General features: G+C 42.1%; 1 protein-coding gene across 2 annotated transcripts in view; it reads left to right on the top strand.

Moving 5' to 3' along the window:
- Positions 1 to 4,412, top strand: part of LOC140739953 (small conductance calcium-activated potassium channel protein 2-like) — a 198,427-nt gene extending 194,015 nt beyond the window's left edge. For both annotated transcript variants that reach the window (XM_073068662.1, XM_073068670.1), the window contains one exon: positions 3,835 to 4,412. In XM_073068662.1, coding sequence (XP_072924763.1) covers positions 3,835 to 4,122 — 288 coding nt within the window. In that variant the 3' untranslated portion in view covers positions 4,123 to 4,412. The remainder of the gene's footprint in view (positions 1 to 3,834) is intronic.
- Positions 4,413 to 22,274: the final 17,862 nt, after the last annotated feature.

Consider the following 22,274-nt stretch of genomic DNA (forward strand, 5'->3'; position numbering starts at 1 on the left):
TTGAACTATTCTAGTGGTGTTCAGTATTGTAGCTTTCTGGACATTTACATAATTATTGCTGTATGGCAAATTGTTTAATGGTATTGTGTCATGACTTTGAGATGAGCCCAGTTGTAGATATTACTATTGGGACAATGTCTACCCTGTTCATGTTCTATAGCCTTTCAATTTCCTCTTTTAATTCAGCATATTTCTGGTGTTTTTCACTTAATTGAATGTTATGTGTGTTTGGAATGACTGTATCTATTTAGTAATTTGTTCTTGCTTGTTTATCTTGTAATATTATATCTGGCCTTTTATCATGCATTCTCCTTTGTGTACTAAGGAATCATTAGTAATGTAATTTGTAGGACTCTGATTCTAAAAACTGGATCAGACTTGTATTTATAGTAAGGTATGGTGTCTTCTGTGAGTTTGTATTTTAAAGCAAGATTTTGGTGAATGATGTTTGCCACTGGGTTGTGCCTGTGTAAGTAATCAGATTATTATTGTTATTATTTGAATTTGCAGATTGTCTTCTTTTACACATTGGCTGTTTGTCAGTCTTTGTCTGAGTGTAGTTTTTTGCACTGATTCTATTGTATTTCTTTGTTCTACTGTGAATGCCTGCAAGAAAATAAATCTCAGGGTAGTATATGGTGATTTATACATACTTTGCTAATAAGTTTACTTGGAACTTTGATTGCATCATCCAAATCATTCACATAAATTGGAAAATATTAAGGTCTTAACTCCAATCCCTATCATGCACCACTTGTTATATCTTACCAAACAGAAGAAAAAGTCCCTTTACCTCATTGGCAATCTTGTTTTCTGCCATTTAAGCCCTTTGTTTGTGCCTTGAATTCAATACTACTGGGTATGAGGTAGCCATCTTGCAGAGCACATGCTCTTAGTTTACATCCAGTTGACTCCCACACTGACCTGCCTGTCTGCCTTCACTCTCCTCCAGTTCTATGGAGAAATTGGAAGAACAACATCTCATATTGTCATTCACACTGCTACAGTAACGTACAAAAGTTACATAGCTAAGGAGCCCAAGACTTTTGCACAGTACTCTATTTGTCAGTGTGAAATGGAGATCGAGTTTGTAAATGTGGCAGGAGGAAAGGATGTTGGGAATGTGAGGGTGGAGCACCAAGGGAGGGGGTGACGGACAGGTGGCAGAGAAAGAGTGCAAGGGATGGGGGGGGGGGGTGGCATGTATGCAGACACACTCAGGTAATGTCACTGAGTCATTTGATTCCAAGCAACTGATATATTGATCGTTACAGAATGTCTCTCTGGTGCTTCCCGTTTCCATGCCTCTCCTTTCCCTCTTCACAACCATAATTCCCCTGTCCTTGTCCTCTTTCCACTCTCAGTCCCCAATAGAGACCCATGTCAGAATCAGGTTTATCATCACACACATACATTATAAATTTTTCTTTGAGGCAGCAGTACAGTGCAATGCATAAAATTACTACAGTACTGTGCAAAAGTCTTAGGCACCTTAGCGATATATATATATATATACGCTTGAGACTTTTGCATAGTGCTGTATATAATCTTTCGTCTTCCCCGAGGAGAGTTCCGATGTAAGGTCTGGAAATGAAATTTCAATTGACACCTTTTGCCTCCACAGAAGTTGCTTGACCTGCTTTTTGCTGGTTTATTTTTATACCAATGTTCCACACTAGTTTGCAAGGATTCAGGTATCATCAACCAACCATTTTGCTTGAAGCAATTGTGACCTGGTGAATAGTTTTAATATCAAATCACTATAGCAGATGTTAGGAAATACAAGAATGCTGCTTGTTGCATTGTCAGTGGTTAGGATGAATTTGGCATTTACAGAATATTTCCTGTTTGCATAAGCAACAAATCCTGTTAAATTTGCAAGCCTTGTTACTAACACAACAAAACTGATGAACAGCTTGCCTTAGTAAGCAACACATCAGTGGTTTGCCAACTATATCCATCCAGTTGACATTGGAAATATCCCCAAAAGCAGTCGGTATTCAACCTATTCACTATGGTGATAGTCTACAAAGAATTGGATTTGTACTTTGATTGATTAAGGGAATGAGAATTAGAAATCGGAGGAATGCTTCTGAAATTTTAGCTTCCTTTTGTTGAAAATTTAACTGAAATAACAGCTATTTCTAGCTCAGTTTATTTGGTTCTAATCTATCAAACTTGCTTATGTTGGTATTGAACCTCTGTTTTCACTCTTTTTAATTCATTGCAATGTATAAATAGTAATTGAATCTTCAGGACAGCAAATTATTTTTGTTTATTGACAAATACCTGTTAAAAAGATCTAACTATGGTCAATGTTTGCAAAGTGAATGCCAGAAATTGGAACTGGGAGCTGTGAGGATTTGCTCTGATAATTTGCAACGTTGACACATGATTAAAAAAAAAATGAAATGCCATGTTTGTCAGGATGTCATATTTATTTATTTGTTTTACTTAGAGATACAGTGCGGAATATGACATTCTGGCCCTCCGATCCGCCCAGCCCAGCCATCCCTAACAATCTCCAATTTAACCCTAAACTTATCACGGGGCAATTTACAATGACCAATTAGTCTACTTACCGGTACGTCTTTGGACTGTGTGAGGAAACCGGAGCACCCAGAGAAGGCCCAGGCAATCCATGAGGAGGATGTACCGACTCCTTACAGAGGGTGCCATGATTGGACTCTGTAGTCCCATGCCCCCCAGCTGTAATAGCATCATGCCAACTGCTACACTATAATAATTAGGATATTAATTACTCTACACCTAATACTCTAGGTCATATATGTCAAACTCAAGGCCCGCGGGCCAAATCCGGCCCGCGGTGGAATTATCTTTGGCCCGCGAGATAATATCTAATTACTATTAAAGCTGGCCCCAGTAATCGAAGCGCCTATGGCGTATGATATGGCTAATGCTGAGTTTATTCAGGTACCAGGTTTTCAGGGTTTTTAGTGTTTATTCGGCAGTCTTGCTCGGCAGTCTTCTTCATAAGAAACGGAATTTGTAAAGTGAAACACTTTGTAGTTATAGCAGAGACTGAGACACATGAGAGCAGGCTGAAAAAACGGAGGCAACGAAAGCTGCGTTCGCACACGTCCGACTGATCCGGCCCGCATGAAACTGCATTTTGCTCAATCCGGCCCGTGACCTAAAATGAGTTTGACACCCCTGCTCTAGGTAGTCTCCAAAGGGATTTATATTGTGTTTTCCTGTTAAAATATTGTGTATATTGAGCATTTATTTCAAGGATCATAGAGCACTACAGCACAGAAACAGGCCCTTCAGTCTACTCAGTCTGTACTGAGCAGTTATCTTTCCTCATCCCATCGACCTACACCTGTACCAAAGCCCACACTACTTCTCATCCCTGTGCTAACCAAACTTCTCTTAAGTATTGAAATCAAACCAGCATCCAATGGTAGCTCATTCCATGCTCTTACCACTGTTTGAGTGAAGAAATTCTCTCATGTCACCTTTCAACTTTCACACTTAACCCATGATGAGAGTCGAGTCTCACCCAATCCCAGTGGAAAAAAGGCCTGCTTGTATTTACCCTGTCTGTACCACTCAAAATTGTATATAACTCTATCAAATTTCCCCTTGTTCTCTTATGCTCCAGAGAATAAAGTCCTGACCTATTCAACCTTTCCCTATAACTCAAGTTCCAGCAAAATTATTGTAATTTAATTGCTTTTTCAAAATGGGAGATTGGTTTTGAAAATTGCAGTTTTTATTGGTAGATAGTAACTCAGTATTGAAGTATTTGTTTCTTGAAATTAGCAACAAGTGATGAAAAGTTTCAAATGTCTTTCTTTTCTCTCATTTTAGACGCAAAACATTATGTACGACATGATCTCAGACCTGAATGAAAGGAGTGAGGACCTTGAGAAAAGGATTGTAACGTTGGAGTCTAAATTAGAGACGTTAATAGGAACTATCCAAGCCCTACCTGGACTTATTAGTCAGTCGGTCAGCCAGCAGCAGAGGGAATTTCTGGAAGCCCAGATGCAGCACCATGACAAACAATTACCTTGCAGCGCCGAGCGGTCACGATCTTCGACCAGAAGGAGAAGGTCCTCCTCAACAGCTCCACCAACATCATCAGAAAGTAGCTAGAAGTGAATGTTTTAACCACTAGAAAGAACTTTTTTTGCCATCATATGGTTGATATTTCAGCTTTTATTGTAAAGCCCTAACAATACTAAACAGTGTTATCCGGATTCTGATGTCAGAATCCAGGGAACCTGAAAAATTATTTTAGGCCAAACAGAGTGAGTGCTCTCCCGCAGATGCACATTGAATGCACCTAACCTGCTATATAGATTGTTTCTTCTGTACAACTCACTTGACTTTTTACTTGCGCACTTCAACTGACTTTATTAATATATAATATAATAAAAAGAACATTTCTGGATATTTCTGTCTGGTCAGTTTAAAGCCTTCAGTTTGTGGGCATAGACTCAGGTGATCAATCAATAACGAGCAAGAAAATGATTCAACTAACATTATACGCAAGTCTTTTTAACAAAACGTGATATCTGAGGTGTTAAATGAAAGCAATAATCACCATATCGTACTGCTTAAAGGAACGGTGGCCTGCTTTTAACAGCAGCCTGCTATAGAAGATATACCTGAAATCATATATCACTTAGCTAAAACTTCTATGATATTCCGTATTACGCCCTTAGATGTACAAATGAAAAACGGAGATGAAAATGAAGTACCCAGGTGTGTAAATCGTCAAAGCAACTGGATTATACAATAATATTCAAAATCTAACTTTTCCTAGTTCTCATGAAAGATCTAAAGTTTTACCTAATTTTCTCTCTTTTAGTGACTGTTGAGTGCTTCCTACAATTTCCATTTTAACTTCAGATTTTCAGCAATATTTTTAGCATTCTGCTTTTGTAGTCACCCAAGAAATTTAAATATACAAATGAATAAAATCAGAATCCATGGCAGATCATCATATTCCACTGAATTGAATGGTTCTGATGCTCCTAATTATGGATTTCCAACTACAAGGTTTGGTAGAGGAACATGCTATTTGGTGGCAAACCTATGGCATGCGTGCCCAAGGCAGCACACAAAACATTTGATTGCACGTGGCATACAGTGTTACTTGTCGATTCTTAAAACACCACCCATTATATAAAAATACACAATGACTATCTCTTATGCCAAATGAAGCAACAAATAATTTTTAACACCCGAGAGCAGTGAGATGTTTTCACAGAAAATATCTCACACCGGCTTGGTGCCAGCTAGACAGTTGAGAGATCACATGACATTAGATGATATAGTTTGAAATCTTCGCAGACACAACATTATTTGGTTAGTAAACAGTACAATAACGATACAATTTAGCAATTCCATTGTTTATCAGTTGTCTTTTTAAAAGATTAATAATAATGTTTGAACAAGTTTTCTAAAATTTCTTAATTTCAGTTTGTCTCCATTATACTTCTATAAACAGTAAAACAATAAATACACACAAATAAGCAGCAGGAATCACCATTTTCCATAAACTATCCAGTATCAATTTTACTCATTTATTAATCAATGATCATCTCTACTCAAATGAGATCAGAGAATTTTTTTAGAAGATCACCATTTTTTGCACACACTTTCAAAAAGGTTTGCCACCTCTGCTATTTGCCGTGGTTCCTTAAACTTTCTAAAGTTTGATTAGTTAACACCAGAAAGTCTGATGTAAACCATAGTTCCCTGAAAGTTTGTTTCCTTTTCATTATCACACAAATATAGGCTATTTAAAGGACAAGTGTCAAAGATGTACTGCTTAACGTATGATAAATATACTGTATACCTAAGTGAACACTCCTAGAAGTGCCGCATTGTTCTTTGAATCACAATACTTCTCAAACTACTGTTGACTGCCAACCGAAGTGATCAGCAACGTTCTATCTTGAACATGTGATCTTCTCCATTAAGTAATTGAAATTGTTGGTTTGCAAATAATTAATTACAGACCATAGAGATCAGTCAATGAAGCCTATCTGACAAGTCCATATAGATCATTTAATTTGTCTCCATTTCTTTCAATCCGATCTTCAACATTTTGAAATAGATGGAGAACATTGAAAGCATGCTCTTTGGGAAGCAAATACAGTACTTACATGCAGTGGCCACTTCATTAGGTAAACTTGTTTGTAATGCAAATATCTAATCAGCCAATCATATGGCAGCAACTCACTGCATAAATGCACGCAGACATGGTCAAAAGGTTCAGATGTCATTCAGACTAAACATCAGAATGGGGAAGAAATGTGATCTAAGTGACTTTGACCATTGAATGTTGGTGCCAAAACAAGGTGGTTTGAGTATCTCAGAATATGATCTCCCGGGATTTTCATTTTAATCTCTAAAGTTTACAGAGAATGATGTGAAAACAAAACAAAGCAAAAAATCAGTGAGCGGCAGCTCCGTGGGCAAAAAGAGTTCAGAGGAGAATAGCCAGACTGGTTCAAGCTGAAAGGAAGACAACAGTAACTCAAATAACCTCATGTTACAGCAGTGGTGTGCAGAAGAGCATCGCTGAATGTATAACATGTCGAACTTTGAAGTGGATGGGCTACAGCAGCAGAAGACCACAACGGGTTCCACTCCTGTACCTAGTAAAGTGCCCACTAAGTGTATATCTGATTGTTCTTGTTCATTGCAAAACAATTTGCTAACCAGTCACCCTGTTGGTCAAAGGAAAATCTGCCCTTTCTGAATTGCAGAAGAATGCTTTCTGAACTGTGATTTAGTATAAGGACTGACAGGAAAGTCATGGTGAAACATGAAACTAGATGGTCTCTTAACATAAATTTCAAGTTCCCTATAGCAACTGTGTCTTCACTAGTACAAGGGCTCTTGTTTCCAGTATTTTTACTCTGCATTGGGCCAAATCTCAGCCATGCTTCCTTCATTTTTCATTTTACCCAGTGTGTGAATCCAGTGCAATGACTGAGCATCATGTTTTTGGCACCAGCATCCAGAGAGAATTAAAGGTAGGAGTGTTGGAATGAGGAATATTTAACTGTTACATAAAATGTTTGCTAGTGAATCAGTTTATACACAGTAGGTAGCAATAATGAGCACTCTTGTCACCTAAATGTGAAGTGCTTAACATATCCAGTCACCATTCTATTCCCACCCAAAGCCCTTCTAGCTGCTTCACCATACCGATCATTAATCTGCCCACAGTTCTGCGATACCCAAAGGATTGGAACCAAGCTGTGCCTGCAAATCATCTGCTGTGATCCTGAGTAAGGGCCTTGGCCCGAAACATCAGCTGTTCATTCATTTCCGCAGAAGCTGCCTGACAGGCTGAGTTCCTGCAGCATTTTCTGCATGTTTCTTTGGATTTCCAGCGCCTGCAGACTTCCTTGTGTTTATGATCTGCTATGATTGTTAAAATGGTGCTTCACCCCCCCCCCCCCCCCATCCTACAGGTGTTCTAATTGGGAGTGAGGGCACTCATATTGGTCTGTTGCTCTCTCAATTGTCCCTGTGCTGTGAGTCTAAGCAACAGTTTCAGAGTCTGGGATGAACTGGAATCCTAACTGTGCTTCTTGAATCCTTCCTTACCAGAAAAAGATGGTGATATTAGACTGAAGCTGGGAAAAATTCTGGCCTGGAGATGTATTGAATTAGATTACAGAAAGCATGACAAAGCCTTTGAATCCAAAAAATCTCAAAGCATAAGAGCTCAGTTAGTTATACCATGTATTTTTTAATGTTAAATATGAAGAAAACATACGTATCTGGCCTTAGATAAATAAAAACACACATGGATGCGGAGAGATAATGAAGATGTGCAAGCCAAGTTTAAATGCAATCTATATTTCATCCTGTCCTGATGAAAGGTCTCGGCCCGAAACGTCAACAGTTTATTCCTCTCCACAGATGCTGCCTGATCTGCTGAGTTCCTCCAGCAATTTTGTCCGTGTTGCTCTGGATTTGCAGCATCCACAGAATCTCTTGTGCTATATTTCATTGATGAGCTAGAACAAACGTTAGGTCCCCTTTGTTTTAGCAGTAGATAATCAAAACCGCAGGGTACCAATTGATTGATTTATTGCAAACAATTGAAGTAATCGAGATTGACAATTCATGGCCCTTCTAGAATGTTCTTCAAGAACCTGGCAGGCAGGTTGTTTTCCCAAGATTATGATTTTCATCTTGTGAGTTTTACACTCAACGTCGTCTCCACTCACACTGCACAAGCTCAGATTCTCTTTGCTCTTGGCCTAATGGTCCCAAGTATGAAGTGAAGCAAGTGAACTGGTTCTGAGAGAAGTGAAGCCTACCCAAGGATATGACCAAATACCTTCCTAGGACACAGGCACCCAAAGCCAAATATTTACTGTTTCCATTGCAACATGGCCCTAAAATGTCATCTACCTATGTTGTGCTAATAGCTAACTAACTCTCCCAGACCCCTTCTCCCCTCTAACTTTGGCAGGTCAATACTAGGGATCACTGGATGCGTGGAGAAGACATACTGAGTACGTACATGGACTGAAAACATCTATTCAGTTTTGATATTGATAACGCTAAATCCGTGTTCTTTTTTTCATGAAGCCATTAAAAGTTGGAAGCACCAGGTTCAAAATTCATTCTGGGCCGCAAGCAGAGCAACTCCAGAGCAACCCATCTCAAGCAAAGGGTCGTGACCTCTCCTGGGGTGGCAACTTCCATGGCTGACATCACAATTATAAAGGCTGTAAAATACTGCTATCTGCATTTAATGTAATCACAACCAGAGTTGATTTGTAACATTTTACTTGCACAAGGTGCATCAGAATTCTGAAAAGAAGTGAAAAACTTGGGCTGGCTCCGTGCAAATACAGTAGTCATTTTGCTTTGGAGATTAAAGCCTTCCCCATCTGCTGTTAAACTGCCCCCTCTTGCTGCCCTAGTCCCCTCCACACAAAACCAGATACTACTCCCTGCCTTGTTGGACCCACCTTCCCACACCTGCAAATGTTCTCCCACATATACTGCTGTCTATATCTTCTTAGTGCTGATATGTCTCCTTGTTCATATCTCCCCTTCCAACACAGGCAGAGCTCAAATCACAAAGTTGGATCTTCACAAAGCACCACAATATGTTGTCGTTACATTCCCCTCCCACTATCATAACCCTTCCCCTCTCTGCTGTCTCCCTCCTCCCCATACAATCATACTTCTCTTCTTCACATTGTCGGATTCTGGCCTCTCCTCACAATAGTGTTCTTCCTCCATACACCCAAATTCCTCCTCACGCCACTGTCATAACCTTGCCTGATACACTCATTGGCTTCCCTCCTCACATCATGGGATCCCTTCTCCCTTCCTACAACCTTGACAGACTTCGATACATACGAGGCAATTCCAGCAGCCTCAAGTAGCCGGGCTAATAGGTAACTTTAGCTTGTGATCCAGAGCCCTGAAAGAAAGAGACAGGTCATAGGCAGAAAGACAAGGCAACTGGACGGGGCGTGGTTGAGCGAGGGAAAGGAACAAAGGAGAGGAGGGAGGGTGGGACGGGCTGGAGAGTATGTAAAATATATCCTGTTCTGTAGTTCCTTTTATTATTTTTGTTAGTTGTGCTGGTTAATAATAATCTTATTTCCTTTGGTATCAAGAAAAGTGTGAAAATTCAAGTATAAATTTGATGTGGCATTGAAAAATAGTGCAGGAGACATTGTACTAAAGTATAGGCTCACTGGTAGCATTCCCATCTCTGTAACAGTTCCATTGGCTTCACAAGTTGGGTGCAATGGACTACTCAATAGTCTACAAATATTTAACACTACTGGCCAAAGACAAATGTCCAGCCATCTGGCCTTTTGGTGTTTGTACATATGGCTGAGCAGCTTTGCAGAGAACAATATAAAGAAGCAAACCACGTTGTTAACATTTATCAGCAAAGTAAAACTCTGGCTTTTGGGCATCAAAGGTTACAGGGAGAAGGTAGGAGGGTTGAGAGGATGTATAAATCAGCCATGATTGAATGGCAGAGCAGACTTGATGGGTCAAATGCCAAATTCTATTTTTAAGTCTTAAGGTCTTTGTCTTGATAATTGGAGTATGTCTCTTGTAAAATCTGCTTTCTCTATGTGGTATTTTTGCTTAAAATTGACTTCTATTCCTAAATCCAAAAAAAAAATAGACTGTTGTGCACAGCCAGGGTGTGAGAGGAATTTTGAGTCTCATGCTGATAGTAATCCTGAATCCAACTAACATTTCCTCTTCTTCAGCTTTGTGGAAAAACTACCTGGGTCTGAACAGGCGGCAGGCAAAATGAGGGTTTGGAGAGTAGTAATTCTTTTATATTTCAGATTCAGATTCGGATTTGGTTATTTATCAGCTATATATCAGAATCAGGTTTATTATCAGCGGCCAGTGTCGTGAAATTTGTTGGCATAGCAGCAGCAGTTCAATGCAATACATAATATAGAAGAAAAAAACCCAATAATATATAAATAAATAAGTAAATCAATTAAAGTATATGTATATTGAATAGATTAAAAATTATGCAAAAACAGAAATAATATGTATTAAAAAAAAGTGAGGTAGTGTCCAAGGGTTCAATGTCCATTTAGCAATTGGATGGCAGAGGGGAAGAAGCTGTTCCTGAATTGCTGAGTGTGTGCCTTCAGGTTTCTGTACCTCCTACCTGATGGTAACAGTGAGAAAAGGGCATGCCCTGGGTGCTAGAGGCCCTTAATAATGGACACTGCCTTTCTGAGACACCACTCCCTAAAGATGTCCTGGGTACTTTGTAGGTTAGCACCCAAAATGGAGCTGACTAGATTTACAACCCTCTGCAGCTTCTTTTGGTCTTGAGCAGTAGTCCCTCCATACCAGACAGAGATGCAGTCTGTCAGAATGCTCTCCATGGTACATCTATAGAAATTTTGAATGTTTTTATTGACATACCAAATCTCTTTAAACTTCTAATGAAGTATAGTCGCTGTCTTGCCTTCTTTGTAACTACATCAATATGTTGGGACCAGGGTAGATCCTCAGAGATCTTGACACTCAGGAACCTGAAACTGCTCACTCTCTCCAGTTCTGATCCCCCTGTGAAAACTGGTATGTGTTCCTTTGTCTAACCCTTCCTGAAGTCCATAATCAGCCCTTTCGTCTTACTGACATTGAGTCAAGGGTGTTGCTGCGACACTGCTCCACTAGTTGGTATATCTCGCGCCCTCTCATCTCCAACTGAGATTATACCAACAATGGATGTATCATCAGCAAATTTATAGAAGGTATTTGAGCTATGCCTAGCCACACAGTCATGGGTATAGAGAGAGTAGAGCAGTGGGCTAAGCACACACTCCTCATGTGCACCAGTGTTGATCATCAGTGAGGGGGAAATGTTATCACCAATCCGCTCAGACTGTGGCCTTCTGGTTAGGAAGTCAAGGATCCATTTGCAGAGGGAGGTACAGAGGCCCAGGTTCTGCAACTTCTCAATCAGGATTGTGGGAATGATGGTGTTAAATGCTGAGCTATAGTCGATGGACAGCATCGTGACGTAGGTGATTGTTTTGTCCAGGTGATCTTAAGCCATGTGAAGACCCATTGAGATTGCATCTGCTGTTGACCTATTGTGGCGATAGGCAAATTGCAGTGGGTCCAGGTCCTTGCTGAGGCAGAAGTTCAGTCTAGCCTTGACCAACCTCTCAAAGCATATCATCACTGTTGATGTGAGTGCTACTGGGCTACTACTGAAACATACAGTGAAATGAGTCATATGTGTTGGCAACCAGCACAACATAAGGATGTGCTAGGGTAATCCGCAAGTGTCGCCACTCATTATATCACGATATTTGATTGAATATGTTTTTTTTCCCTAAATGTACAAAAATGAGTGACTGTTTCATCTTTAGATTTAGCTATTAGGGCTCGTAAGTCATATTTAAATGCAGATCACTAAGCAACAATCATTATCCGAGACAGATTGCTGGTACTTTATAAAATTTGTTCAATCTACGGTAATGTTAAGTCAACAAAAACAGAAGAAAGTTTGTAAAATCTAATGTGACATGGCTACTGATCTCTTTGGGGTGCATTACTTCTGCTTATCAGTGGCTCTTCTTCACCCGTGTAGGGCTTGGCTCAACTGGTGAAGACTGACTTGTAACTCAGTTCCAGAGGACTGAAGAAAATTCTCCCTATAAGGGATATTACACTTAAGATTCATATAGACAGCTTAAAGCATGCGTTATTATGATTAAATTGCACCTATATATTACATAAAAATGCTAAATAGATCTGTTGTGTTAACATATTATCCAACAATCATGCTGAGCCAATGCACTTACTCTTACTTAGATTGAAAAAGTGTCAAACATAATTATACTCTGTGACGTTCTCTACCAAAATTATTTGATGTTTGGCTCCAGGTTAAATAAAAATGCTACTACAGTAATCACGTATAAATCCATAATAAACTCAGCCTTAATGGTTTACTGTAAAGCAAGCAGACTGCAGTTAGATATACTTTATTCTTCTCGTGAGCGTGTTATTTGCTATTTTAAAAATGTTCATGTTATAATAGAATTAAATAAACTTAATTTTGCTGAAATGTAAAGCACATTAGTGTGAGGCAGAATGAGAGAGGCATGTCTGCATGCAGTTTAAAATACCTCGTTGCTGTTTGATCTAAGTGTGTCACAGAGGTATACATGTTTTGAAATCTTTATAGAGGTGCGATAGGAACACTTGCACTAATAGCAAGTGAATATTAATCATGCTTGCTGAGCTTTGTGTGGCTTATCAGTTTTGTATTGCGACATGCACACGACCGTGCCAATCTCTAACTCTCTGGAGTACTGATAGCTGGTGTGGCCCCTTTATAGATTCAAGCCCACCCCACTAAATGGCGGCCATGTTTTGGCGCCAAGATTTTAATATTTAAAGAGCAATGGAACTGAGGGTTGGCACTCAGTCGTCAGCTCAACTTTGGATTCTCGTCCAGTGCCTAGTTTAGAACCCTGCCCTCGTTTCAGTCTCATATCGTGTCTCGATTCTAATCTTGGATACTCCAGCAACTTGGGCCTACGTTTCTCATCACAGTGCGATTGAGCATAACATGGACCCAGCAGGGTATCTGGACCCCTCGTCACCTGTGGCTAGCCTTAGCGAGAAAACCTCTAGACAGAGCCTGGAGAGACACGGCCTCCAGGCCGCCATGTGCCAGCTATCTCAACCAGGAAGCCAAGGCCGCTTGGGTGAGGTTTAGGTTGCTGCGTGGAGTCGGTGTGGTGAACTACATATACCTGTCTGGACACGCCCCCGATGACTGCTCCTGTGGCTCCTCCCACAGACCCCTGTATAAAGGTGATGGAGGTCTGAGCCCGGCCTCTCTGTCTCCAGGATGTAGTATGGTGGTCACTCACTGCTTGTTCCTTCTTCCAGTCAATAAAAGCCGATATGTCGCCTTTACGTCTCAGAGTGAGTTATTGATGGTGCATCAGTCGGTTCACCTCCGACCCCGGACAGAGTCGCCGATGACCTGGGCTCTTGCTGTGGTTTCCTCACCCGAAGTTCATTGGTGTTTGAATTCCAGCCATCCCAGCGTGGAAATGTGGCCCTTATGATCTCTCTCCTGACCAGGGAGCCCGAACCTGAGACTGGAGGCCAGAGGTTTGCTCGGATTCCGAGGAGTTCATGGACGCCATGATGAGGGTGATTCACCATCATTCCGGACGGAGCAAGCAGAGCCTCAGAATGGCTGATGACAGTGGGTCGAGGGTAATCGGCCTGCAGCCAACTACGTTATTGAATTTCAGATTTTAGCTGAGGAGAGTAGCTGGAATAGGGAGGCCTTGGCCACTCTTTACCACCATGAACTAAAGGATGCCCTTGCTTTGGGAGAGCTGGTAGAGGACTTGGAGGCTCTGATCGACCAGTCCATCTGCCTCGATCATTGCCTGGCAGAGCGAGACTGGGTCTACCTCGAGAGGTCGAAGAGGGTTAGCCTAAGCCTGGCCTCAGCACATTGCAGTTCCACTTCCTGACCATGGAGAACAACCAGCCCGTCTCCTGCTCAGGACCCTGTCGATTGCACAAGGCTCTCCGCCGATGGGAGAACCCAGTGTCAGAGTCGAGGTTGCGGCTGGTCACCCGCAGGCTAAATGTCCGAACCTGCAGCCATCTCTGCTAAGAACATTGGCGAGGACTGTGATGGTAGCAGGTGTCACGCCCAACCCAACTGATCCTGGTGTCACGCTGAAGGTGGAGATCTCCTGGGGTAAGAGGTGAATGCCTTTGAGGACTCCGGGGCAGCCAGTGATTTCCTGGACTTGGGGACCGTCTGTCGTCTCAGCATACCTCTGCAGGGGTTGAGCCAGCCTGTACCTGCAACAGACCCAGACAGTCATTCTCTTGGTTCCAGGCAGATCCTGCAGCAGACGTAAGTTTTGCAGATGAGGATAGAGGGACATGTGGAGGACATTTGTTTCTATATCATCGATTTTCTTCGCATACCCCTGATCCTCGGACACCCTTGGCTGTTCCAGCATAACCCTTCCATGAACTGGAAGGAAGGGAGGATCAGTGCATGGTCCAGTTGTTGCAAGAGGGTACGTTTTTAGCTTGATGTTCCAGCCGCCAGACTCTCCCAAGATCTGTGACCAATGAGGAGGCAGACTTTTGTTCGGGGTAACCTGGAGTCTTCAGGAGACCCAGTCTTTCCTCGAAAGGCAGACAAGCCAGCTCCAGCCAACAGGGCCATGCGAATCCTGACCCTGTCTAGTCAGGGATGCAATGGAACTAGAGAGAGAAGGGCTCTAGTTCAGGAGCAAGCCAAAGAGGTGCCCAAGCAGTCAGGAGCTCTAGCAGCCAAACCCAAGGGATCCAGTCGCCAAGTCCCATCGGAAGGAAAGGCTCCTAAACATAAGCCCTTGGAGCCTAGTTCCAGGAGCACAAAGACCACTCGTAGTGCCTCGATGTCATTGTCTGAGGAGATCGATGAGGAACTGCATTCTGATTTGGTCTCTTCTTCAACTAAAGACTCTAGCGAACCTAGTGAGAAGACTCTGAGGTCTGACGATTCACTCCCGATACATAAGGAGCCTCAGGAGTTGTCCTCTGAGGGAGGTTTGGGGGTAGTTGCAACACATAAACTGGTTGAAATCCTTTCCTTCTACAATGCTTTGGAAGCGGTCTTCAGCAAGGGCCAGGCCTCGAGTCTTTCATCGCACCGACCCTACGACCTGTGCTATAAATGTACCCGTCCTCTGCAGGGTTGATTTACGCACTCTCAGAGAGAAGCGCTATTGCAGAGTACATGAAGAAGGCTCTTGCCATTCGGCTCTCCACCTCACCAGCTGGTGCAGGCTTCATCTTCATACAGAACAAGGATTGGAGTCTGCGGCCATGCATTGATTACAGAGGGCTGAATTGCATAATGGCTAAAAATCATTACCCCCTTCCACCCATGAACAATGCCTTCGAGATTCTTCAAGGGGCAAGAGTATTCTTGAAGCAAGATTTGCGCAGTGCGTCCAATCTGGTCCGCATAAAGGAGGGTGACGAGTGGAAGACGACATTCAACACACTGACTGGGCACTACGAGTATCTGGTCACGCCCTTCTGACTTGCAAATGTGCCAGCAGTTTTCCAGGCCTTTATAAATGATGTGCTCTGGGATTCTGTACATAAATATACTTTCATCTATTTGGATGATAGCCTAATCTTTTCAAACTCCATGGAGGAGCACATTGTTCACATTGGAGATATCCTAAAGAGGCTTCTAGACCATGGACATTACATCAAGCTGGAGAAATCCAAATTTCACATAACTACTGTTTGGTTTTGGGGTTTTATCATCTCTAATGGCAATCTCAAGATGGATCCTACTAAGACACAGGCAGTCAGAGATTGGTCACAACCATCCAATATGAAACAAGTCCAACGATTCCAGGGATTTGCCAACTTTTACAGAAAGTTCATCAGGAGCTTCAGCTCAGTGGCGGAGCAGCTGACAGCTCTAAGAGATCCACAGGTCCTTTTAAGAGATCTATAGGCATGGACTAGAAGGGCCGAGATGGCCTGTTTCTGTGCTGTAGTTGTTATATGTTATATGGTTTTGTTTGGACTACCAAAGTGGAGGCTGCTTCTGCAGACCTCAAATAACGGTTCAGTACTGGTCCCAGTTTGGTTTCACCTTCCCTTCATCATGGAGTTGAACACCTCAAATGTTGGAGTGGGTGCAGTGTTGTCTCAAAGGACACCTTCGGACAATAAACTGTACCCAGGTGTGTTCTTCTTGAGGTGGCTATCCCCGGCAGAGATGAACTATGACATTGGAAATAGAGGACTGCTCGCAGTCAGGTTGCTTTGGAGGAATGGTGTCACTGGCTTGATGGGGCCAGGAACCCTTTTATTGTATGGGCAGATCACAACAATCTGGCTTATATTCAGGCAGCCAAGAGACTGAGTTCCAGGCAGCCTAGGTGGTCTCTTTTCTTTAACTGCTTCAATTACATCCTGATCTATTGAGCAGGGTCAAAGAATCAGAAACCGGATGCCTTAGGCCATCAGTTCAATGAGTCCAAAAGAGAGAAGCAACCTACCACCATTTTCCCCCAAGCCAAAGTGATAACATCAATTCATTGGGGAATCGACACACTTGTTTGCAAGCCCAGGGACAAGGGGAGATTCTAAAGAGCTATCCTCCAGGTCGTCTATTTGTCTCAAGTTCTGTCAGGACTCAGGTGCTTCAATGGGAACACGCATCAAGAATGACCGCTCACCCAAGGTTTGCCAGGGCCTTTGAGTTCATCAAGAGAAGATACCAGAGGCCTGGAATGACAAGAGAGGACTGACAACACTTGCAGGCATGCGAGGTGTGCACCCAAAAGAACGAGCCCCACACCCAACCACAAGGGTTCCTTCACCCTCTACCTGTTCCAGACAGACCATGGGTGTACGTCTCCATGGACTTTGTCATGTGTCTTCAGCCTTTCAAGATGAAGATGACAATCATGGTCATTGTAGATCATTCTTTGAAGGCCTGCAATTTCAGTGGTGGAGATGGCCGAAATTGTCCTCCATCAGGTCTTCAGGATCCACAGATTTCCAGTGGACATTGTGTTGGATTGTGGTCCTTAATCCCTGTCATGATTCTGGAGGGCATTTTGTACGCTGATTGGGGCAACACCAAGCCTTTCCTTTGGGTTTCACCTGAAGTCCAATGGCCAGATGGAATGGACCCTATAATGTCCAGCCTCAGAAAAATCAGATGAGTCATGCATCCGTTTGATGTGGGCAGAGGTCATCCACAACACTTTATAGCAAATGGGATGTCCCTGTTTAAATGCCAACTTGGGTATTCCCTGCTACTCTTCCCTGAGGAGGAGGCTAAGGGGTTGGGGTTCCTGCAACTGAAGATCTCATCTGACTCTGCAAGAAGAAATGGACTCAGGTGAGAGAGATTTTGTTCACCTTTACCCGGAAGACTGAAGTAAGGCTAACTGCAAGAGAAAACACAGGTCCTGCCGTCCACTCAGGATTTGTCTCTTCGGGTGTAGTCTAGGAAGTTGGCGCCCATGTTCATTGGACCCTTTAAGGTTCTCAAGGAAGTAAACCCTTTAGTGGCTTACACCTTGCAGCTCCCCAAGACCCTCAAGCTCAATTCTACCTTCCATTTTCTAAATTAAAGCCTGTGAGTACCAGTCCTTTAGCTTCACCGCCATCAATCCCACCGCCACTCAGGTTTGTCAATGGGGAACAGGTCTTCAAGTAAGGAGAATTCTGGATTCACTATCTGTTCAGGTGTTCAGCAGTTCCTCATGGACTGGTAAGGATTCGGACCACGGAATGGTATGGGTTCTGGAAAGGGACATCTTGGATTCAATGCTCATCCATGACTACCTAACTGGAAGGCCACAATCTGTGCGGATTGGTGATAACATATCCTCCTCACTGATGGTCAACACTGGCACACCTCAGGGGTGTGTGCTTAGCCCTCTGCTCTACTCTCTGCATACACATGACTCTGTGGGAGGGCATAGTTCAAATACCATCTATAAATTTGCTGATGATACAACCATTGTTGGTAGAATCTCGGGTGGTGATGAGAGGGTGTACAGGAGTGAGATATGCCAACTAGTGGAGTGGTGCCGCAGCACTCAACGTCAGTAAGACGAAAAAACTGAGTGTGGACTTCAGGAAGGGTAGGAGGAAGGAACAAACACCAATCCTCATAAAGGGATCAGAAGTGGAGAGAGTGAGCAGCTTCAAGTTCCTGGGTGTCAAGATCTCTGAGGATCTAACCTGGATCCAACACATCGATGTAGTTATAAAGAAGGCAAGACAGTGGCTACACTTTATTAGGAGTTTGAAGAAATTTGGCATATCAACAAATACACTCAAAAACTTCTATAGATGTACCATGGAAAGCATTCTGACAGGCTGCATCACTGTCTGGTATGGGGGGAGGGGCTACTGCACAGGACCGGAAGAAGCTGCAGAGGGTTGTAAATCTAGTCAGCTCCATCTTGGGTACTAGCCTACAAAGTACCCAGGGCATCTTTAGGGAGCGGTGTCTCAGAAAGGCAGCATCCATTATTACGGACCTCCAGCACCCAGGGCATGCCCTTTTCTCACTGTTGTCATCAGGTGGGAGGTACAGAAACCTGAAGGCACACACTCAGTGATTCAGTAACAGCTTCTTCCCCTCTGCCATCCGATTCCTAAATGGACATTGAACCCTTGGACACTACCTCACTTTTTTTTAATATACATATTTCTGTTTTTGCACATTTTTTTATCTATTCAGTATATGTAATTGATTTACTTGTTTATTTATTATTTTTTTTATTTTATTTATTTTTTTCTCTCTGCTAGATTATGTGCTGCATTGAACTGCTGCTGCTAAGTTAACAAATTTCACGTCACATGCCGGTGACAATAAACCTGATTCGATGATCACTTCAAGCAGTCAGAGCTGTCAGGAGTCAGTTGTAGGGGAGCGATACTCTAACTCTCAGGAGTCTGGATAGCTGGCACGTCCCCTTTAAGATTCAGGCCTGCCCCACTAATTGATGGCTATGTTTTGCCACCAAGATTTTTATATTTAAAGAGCGCCTGAACTGAGTTCCGGTGCTCAATTGTCAGCTCAAATTTGGAATTTTGGCTAGTGTCTAGTTTAGAACCATGTCTTCATTTCAGTCTCGTATTGTAGACTCTAGACTGATTCTGGACTCAGATATTTCAGTACTTGGATCCTACCATCCTTGCCTACGGTAGGTCTCTCGTGATGAGAGTATATTTTTATGTTGTAATTTTCATAACTTGCAATTATGATTTATTGCGGTAAATTAAAATATGACTATAACCTTTGATAAATCACTTTAGAAAACAGCTTCATCTATGAAAACATTATTTTGACATCAATGAACCAAAAGATTTGTCAATCATAGCCAGCGGCAATGAGTCATTAAATTTAGAGGGTCATCTTACATTGTTATTACATATTAATCAATCTTCCAAATGTTGTGCAGATAGGTCATGTATAATTACAGTCCGCAGGTGAAGCAGCGAGGATAATGGTAGATGATCAATCTGAGACATGTCAGTGTTATCGCACATTTGAACAGTGCCTTGTACATAGTAGTTTAATAATTTACCATTTATGGTTATTTAATGACATGCTTAATACAGAAGCACCCAAAAAGAGCTTGTTGCAACAAAGGAGTTTATCGGCAGAATTGGATTGTTAAGTCTGGATCAAGCTAAATAGTTAAATAATCATTAACTTGTACTTAGCACTCCTATAACCCACATGAGTATTACTTGATGTTGAGCTGTTAGTAGATTTCAGGGAACATCTTAAAGTAGGAAAAGGAGGTGGGGAGGTTTCGGGAGAGAGCCCCCGAGACTTGCTCCTCTGCCAGTGATAGAACAGTCGTGGGTAGTCCAGAGGAACGCAGGGAACATTGAAGAATGGAGAGCTGGAGAAGATTATGGAGATACAGTATTTAGTTTGAGACAATGGAGTTCAAAGTTCAAAGTAAATTTATTATCAAAGTACATATATGTCATCATATACAACCTTGAGATTCATTTTCCTGCAGGCATTCACAGTAAACCAGAAAAATATAGTAGAATTATAGTAGTTTATAGATAGATAGATAGATAGATAGATAGATAGATAGATACTTTATTCATCCCCATGGGGAAATTCAACTTTTTTTCCAATGTCCCATACACTTGTTGTAGCAAAACTAATTACATACAATACTTAACTCAGTAAAAAATATGATATGCATCTAAATCACTATCTCAAAAAGCATTAATAATAGCTTTTAAAAAGTTCTTAAGTCCTGGCGGTAGAATTGTAAAGCCTAATGGCATTGGGGAGTATTGACCTCTTCATCCTGTCTGAGGAGCATTGTATCGATAGTAACCTGTCGCTGAAACTGCTTCTCTGTCTCTGGATGGTGCTATGTAGAGGATGTTCAGAGTTATCCATAATTGACCGTAGCCTACTCAGCGCCCTTCGCTCAGCTACCAATGTTAAACTCTCCAGTACTTTGCCCACGACAGAGCCCGCCTTCCTTACCAGCTTATTAAGACGTGAGGCGTCCCTCTTCTTAATGCTTCCTCCCCAACACGCCACCACAAAGAAGAGGGCGCTCTCCACAACTGACCTATAGAACATCTTCAGCATCTCACTACAGACATTGAATGACGCCAACCTTCTTAGGAAGTACAGTCGACTCTGTGCCTTCCTGCACAAGGCATCTGTGTTGGCAGTCCAGTCTAGCTTCTCGTCTAACTGTACTCCCAGATACTTGTAGGTCTTAACCTGCTCCACACATTCTCCATTAATGATCACTGGCTCCATATGAGGCCTAGATCTCCTAAAGTCCACCACTATCTCCTTGGTCTTGGTGATATTGAGACGCAGGTAGTTTGAGTTGCACCATATCACAAAGTCCTGTATCAGTTTCCTATACTCCTCCTCCTGTCCATTCCTGACACACCCCACTATGGCCGTGTCATCAGCGAACTTCTGCACATGGCAGGACTCCGAGTAGAAACTACACACAATTAAAGACTGACAAACAATCAATGTGCTAAAGGAATAAATAAATAATACTGAAAATATTAATTGAAAGTGAGTCCATAGGCTGTCATAGGGATGTCAAAAAGTGAGTGAGTAAAATTTGAAAAATATTTAATAAACGGGCAAATGCTTTTTAAAAAATTCTTTCTTACTTCTCTTCTAATATTTGTTTATCTGTGCACTTGTATTGCTACTGTGACACTGTAATTTCCTTTGGGATCAATGAAGTATCCAATCTATCTAAAAGAAAAATAAAGTTGCAAGCTGTTCATATATATAAGATTTCTAATACAGGAAAATGTATTTGAATTTTTCACTCACACACACACACACACACACACACTCTCTCTCTCTCTCTCTCTCTCTCTTCATTTTGTCCTTTGCGCCTCTCTGCCATTCAGTTATATTTGTAGATTCTTAATTGAGCAAACATCTCAGGTCCATGTTCTCACCTAATTTCATCTCCTTTAATTGTTTCAGAGTTTGCTGAGAGGGTGATAACAGGTTATTCTTATGAAAGTTGTTGCTGAACAATGGTTGAAGACCGTGGACAATACTCAGTATTAGGTAGGATGAGAGTCAGATGGAAAACAGCTGAGGAAACTACAGCTCCTCAGTCCTACAAGCAGGGTGACATCTGATGGCATAGCTTGTTTGCAGTAATTTCTTGATGTCGTATCCAATGGATCAGATTGGCTTTTGTGATGATGGTGAGGAAGCGGAGATGAATCATCAATTTGACGGTTCTGTCTGTGCAGGGTTATGACTGCTTCAACCTTGTTTTAGCACACACATGTTGGACTCCACCATTATTGAGGATATGTAAGCCTTTCTTCCCAATAACTGTTCATTAGTCCATCCCACCACCATTCACAATTCGATATGGCAGGATTGTACAGCTTCTATTTGTTTTGGGATAGTTTAGTTGTGTCTAGTGCATACTGATGTTTGTTGGAATCCTGTGTTGCAAATTTGTCAGGTTGACCTCTCACTTTTAATTGATTCGATGTCGCTCTCTGGCATCCTCACTGAGCCAGGGCTGACCACTGGCTTGTTAGTAATGGTAGAGTGTAGGGTCGCTGATGGCGGTGATGGACGTTTCTGCTGCTGATGGCCCACAACACCATGAGGGTGTCCAGCTTTTAGCAGGAGGTCAATTCTGTACCCATCCCACTTTAGCATGGTGGTA

The sequence above is a fragment of the Hemitrygon akajei genome, chromosome 2 (assembly GCF_048418815.1).
Source record: "Hemitrygon akajei chromosome 2, sHemAka1.3, whole genome shotgun sequence".
NCBI lineage: Eukaryota > Metazoa > Chordata > Chondrichthyes > Myliobatiformes > Dasyatidae > Hemitrygon > Hemitrygon akajei.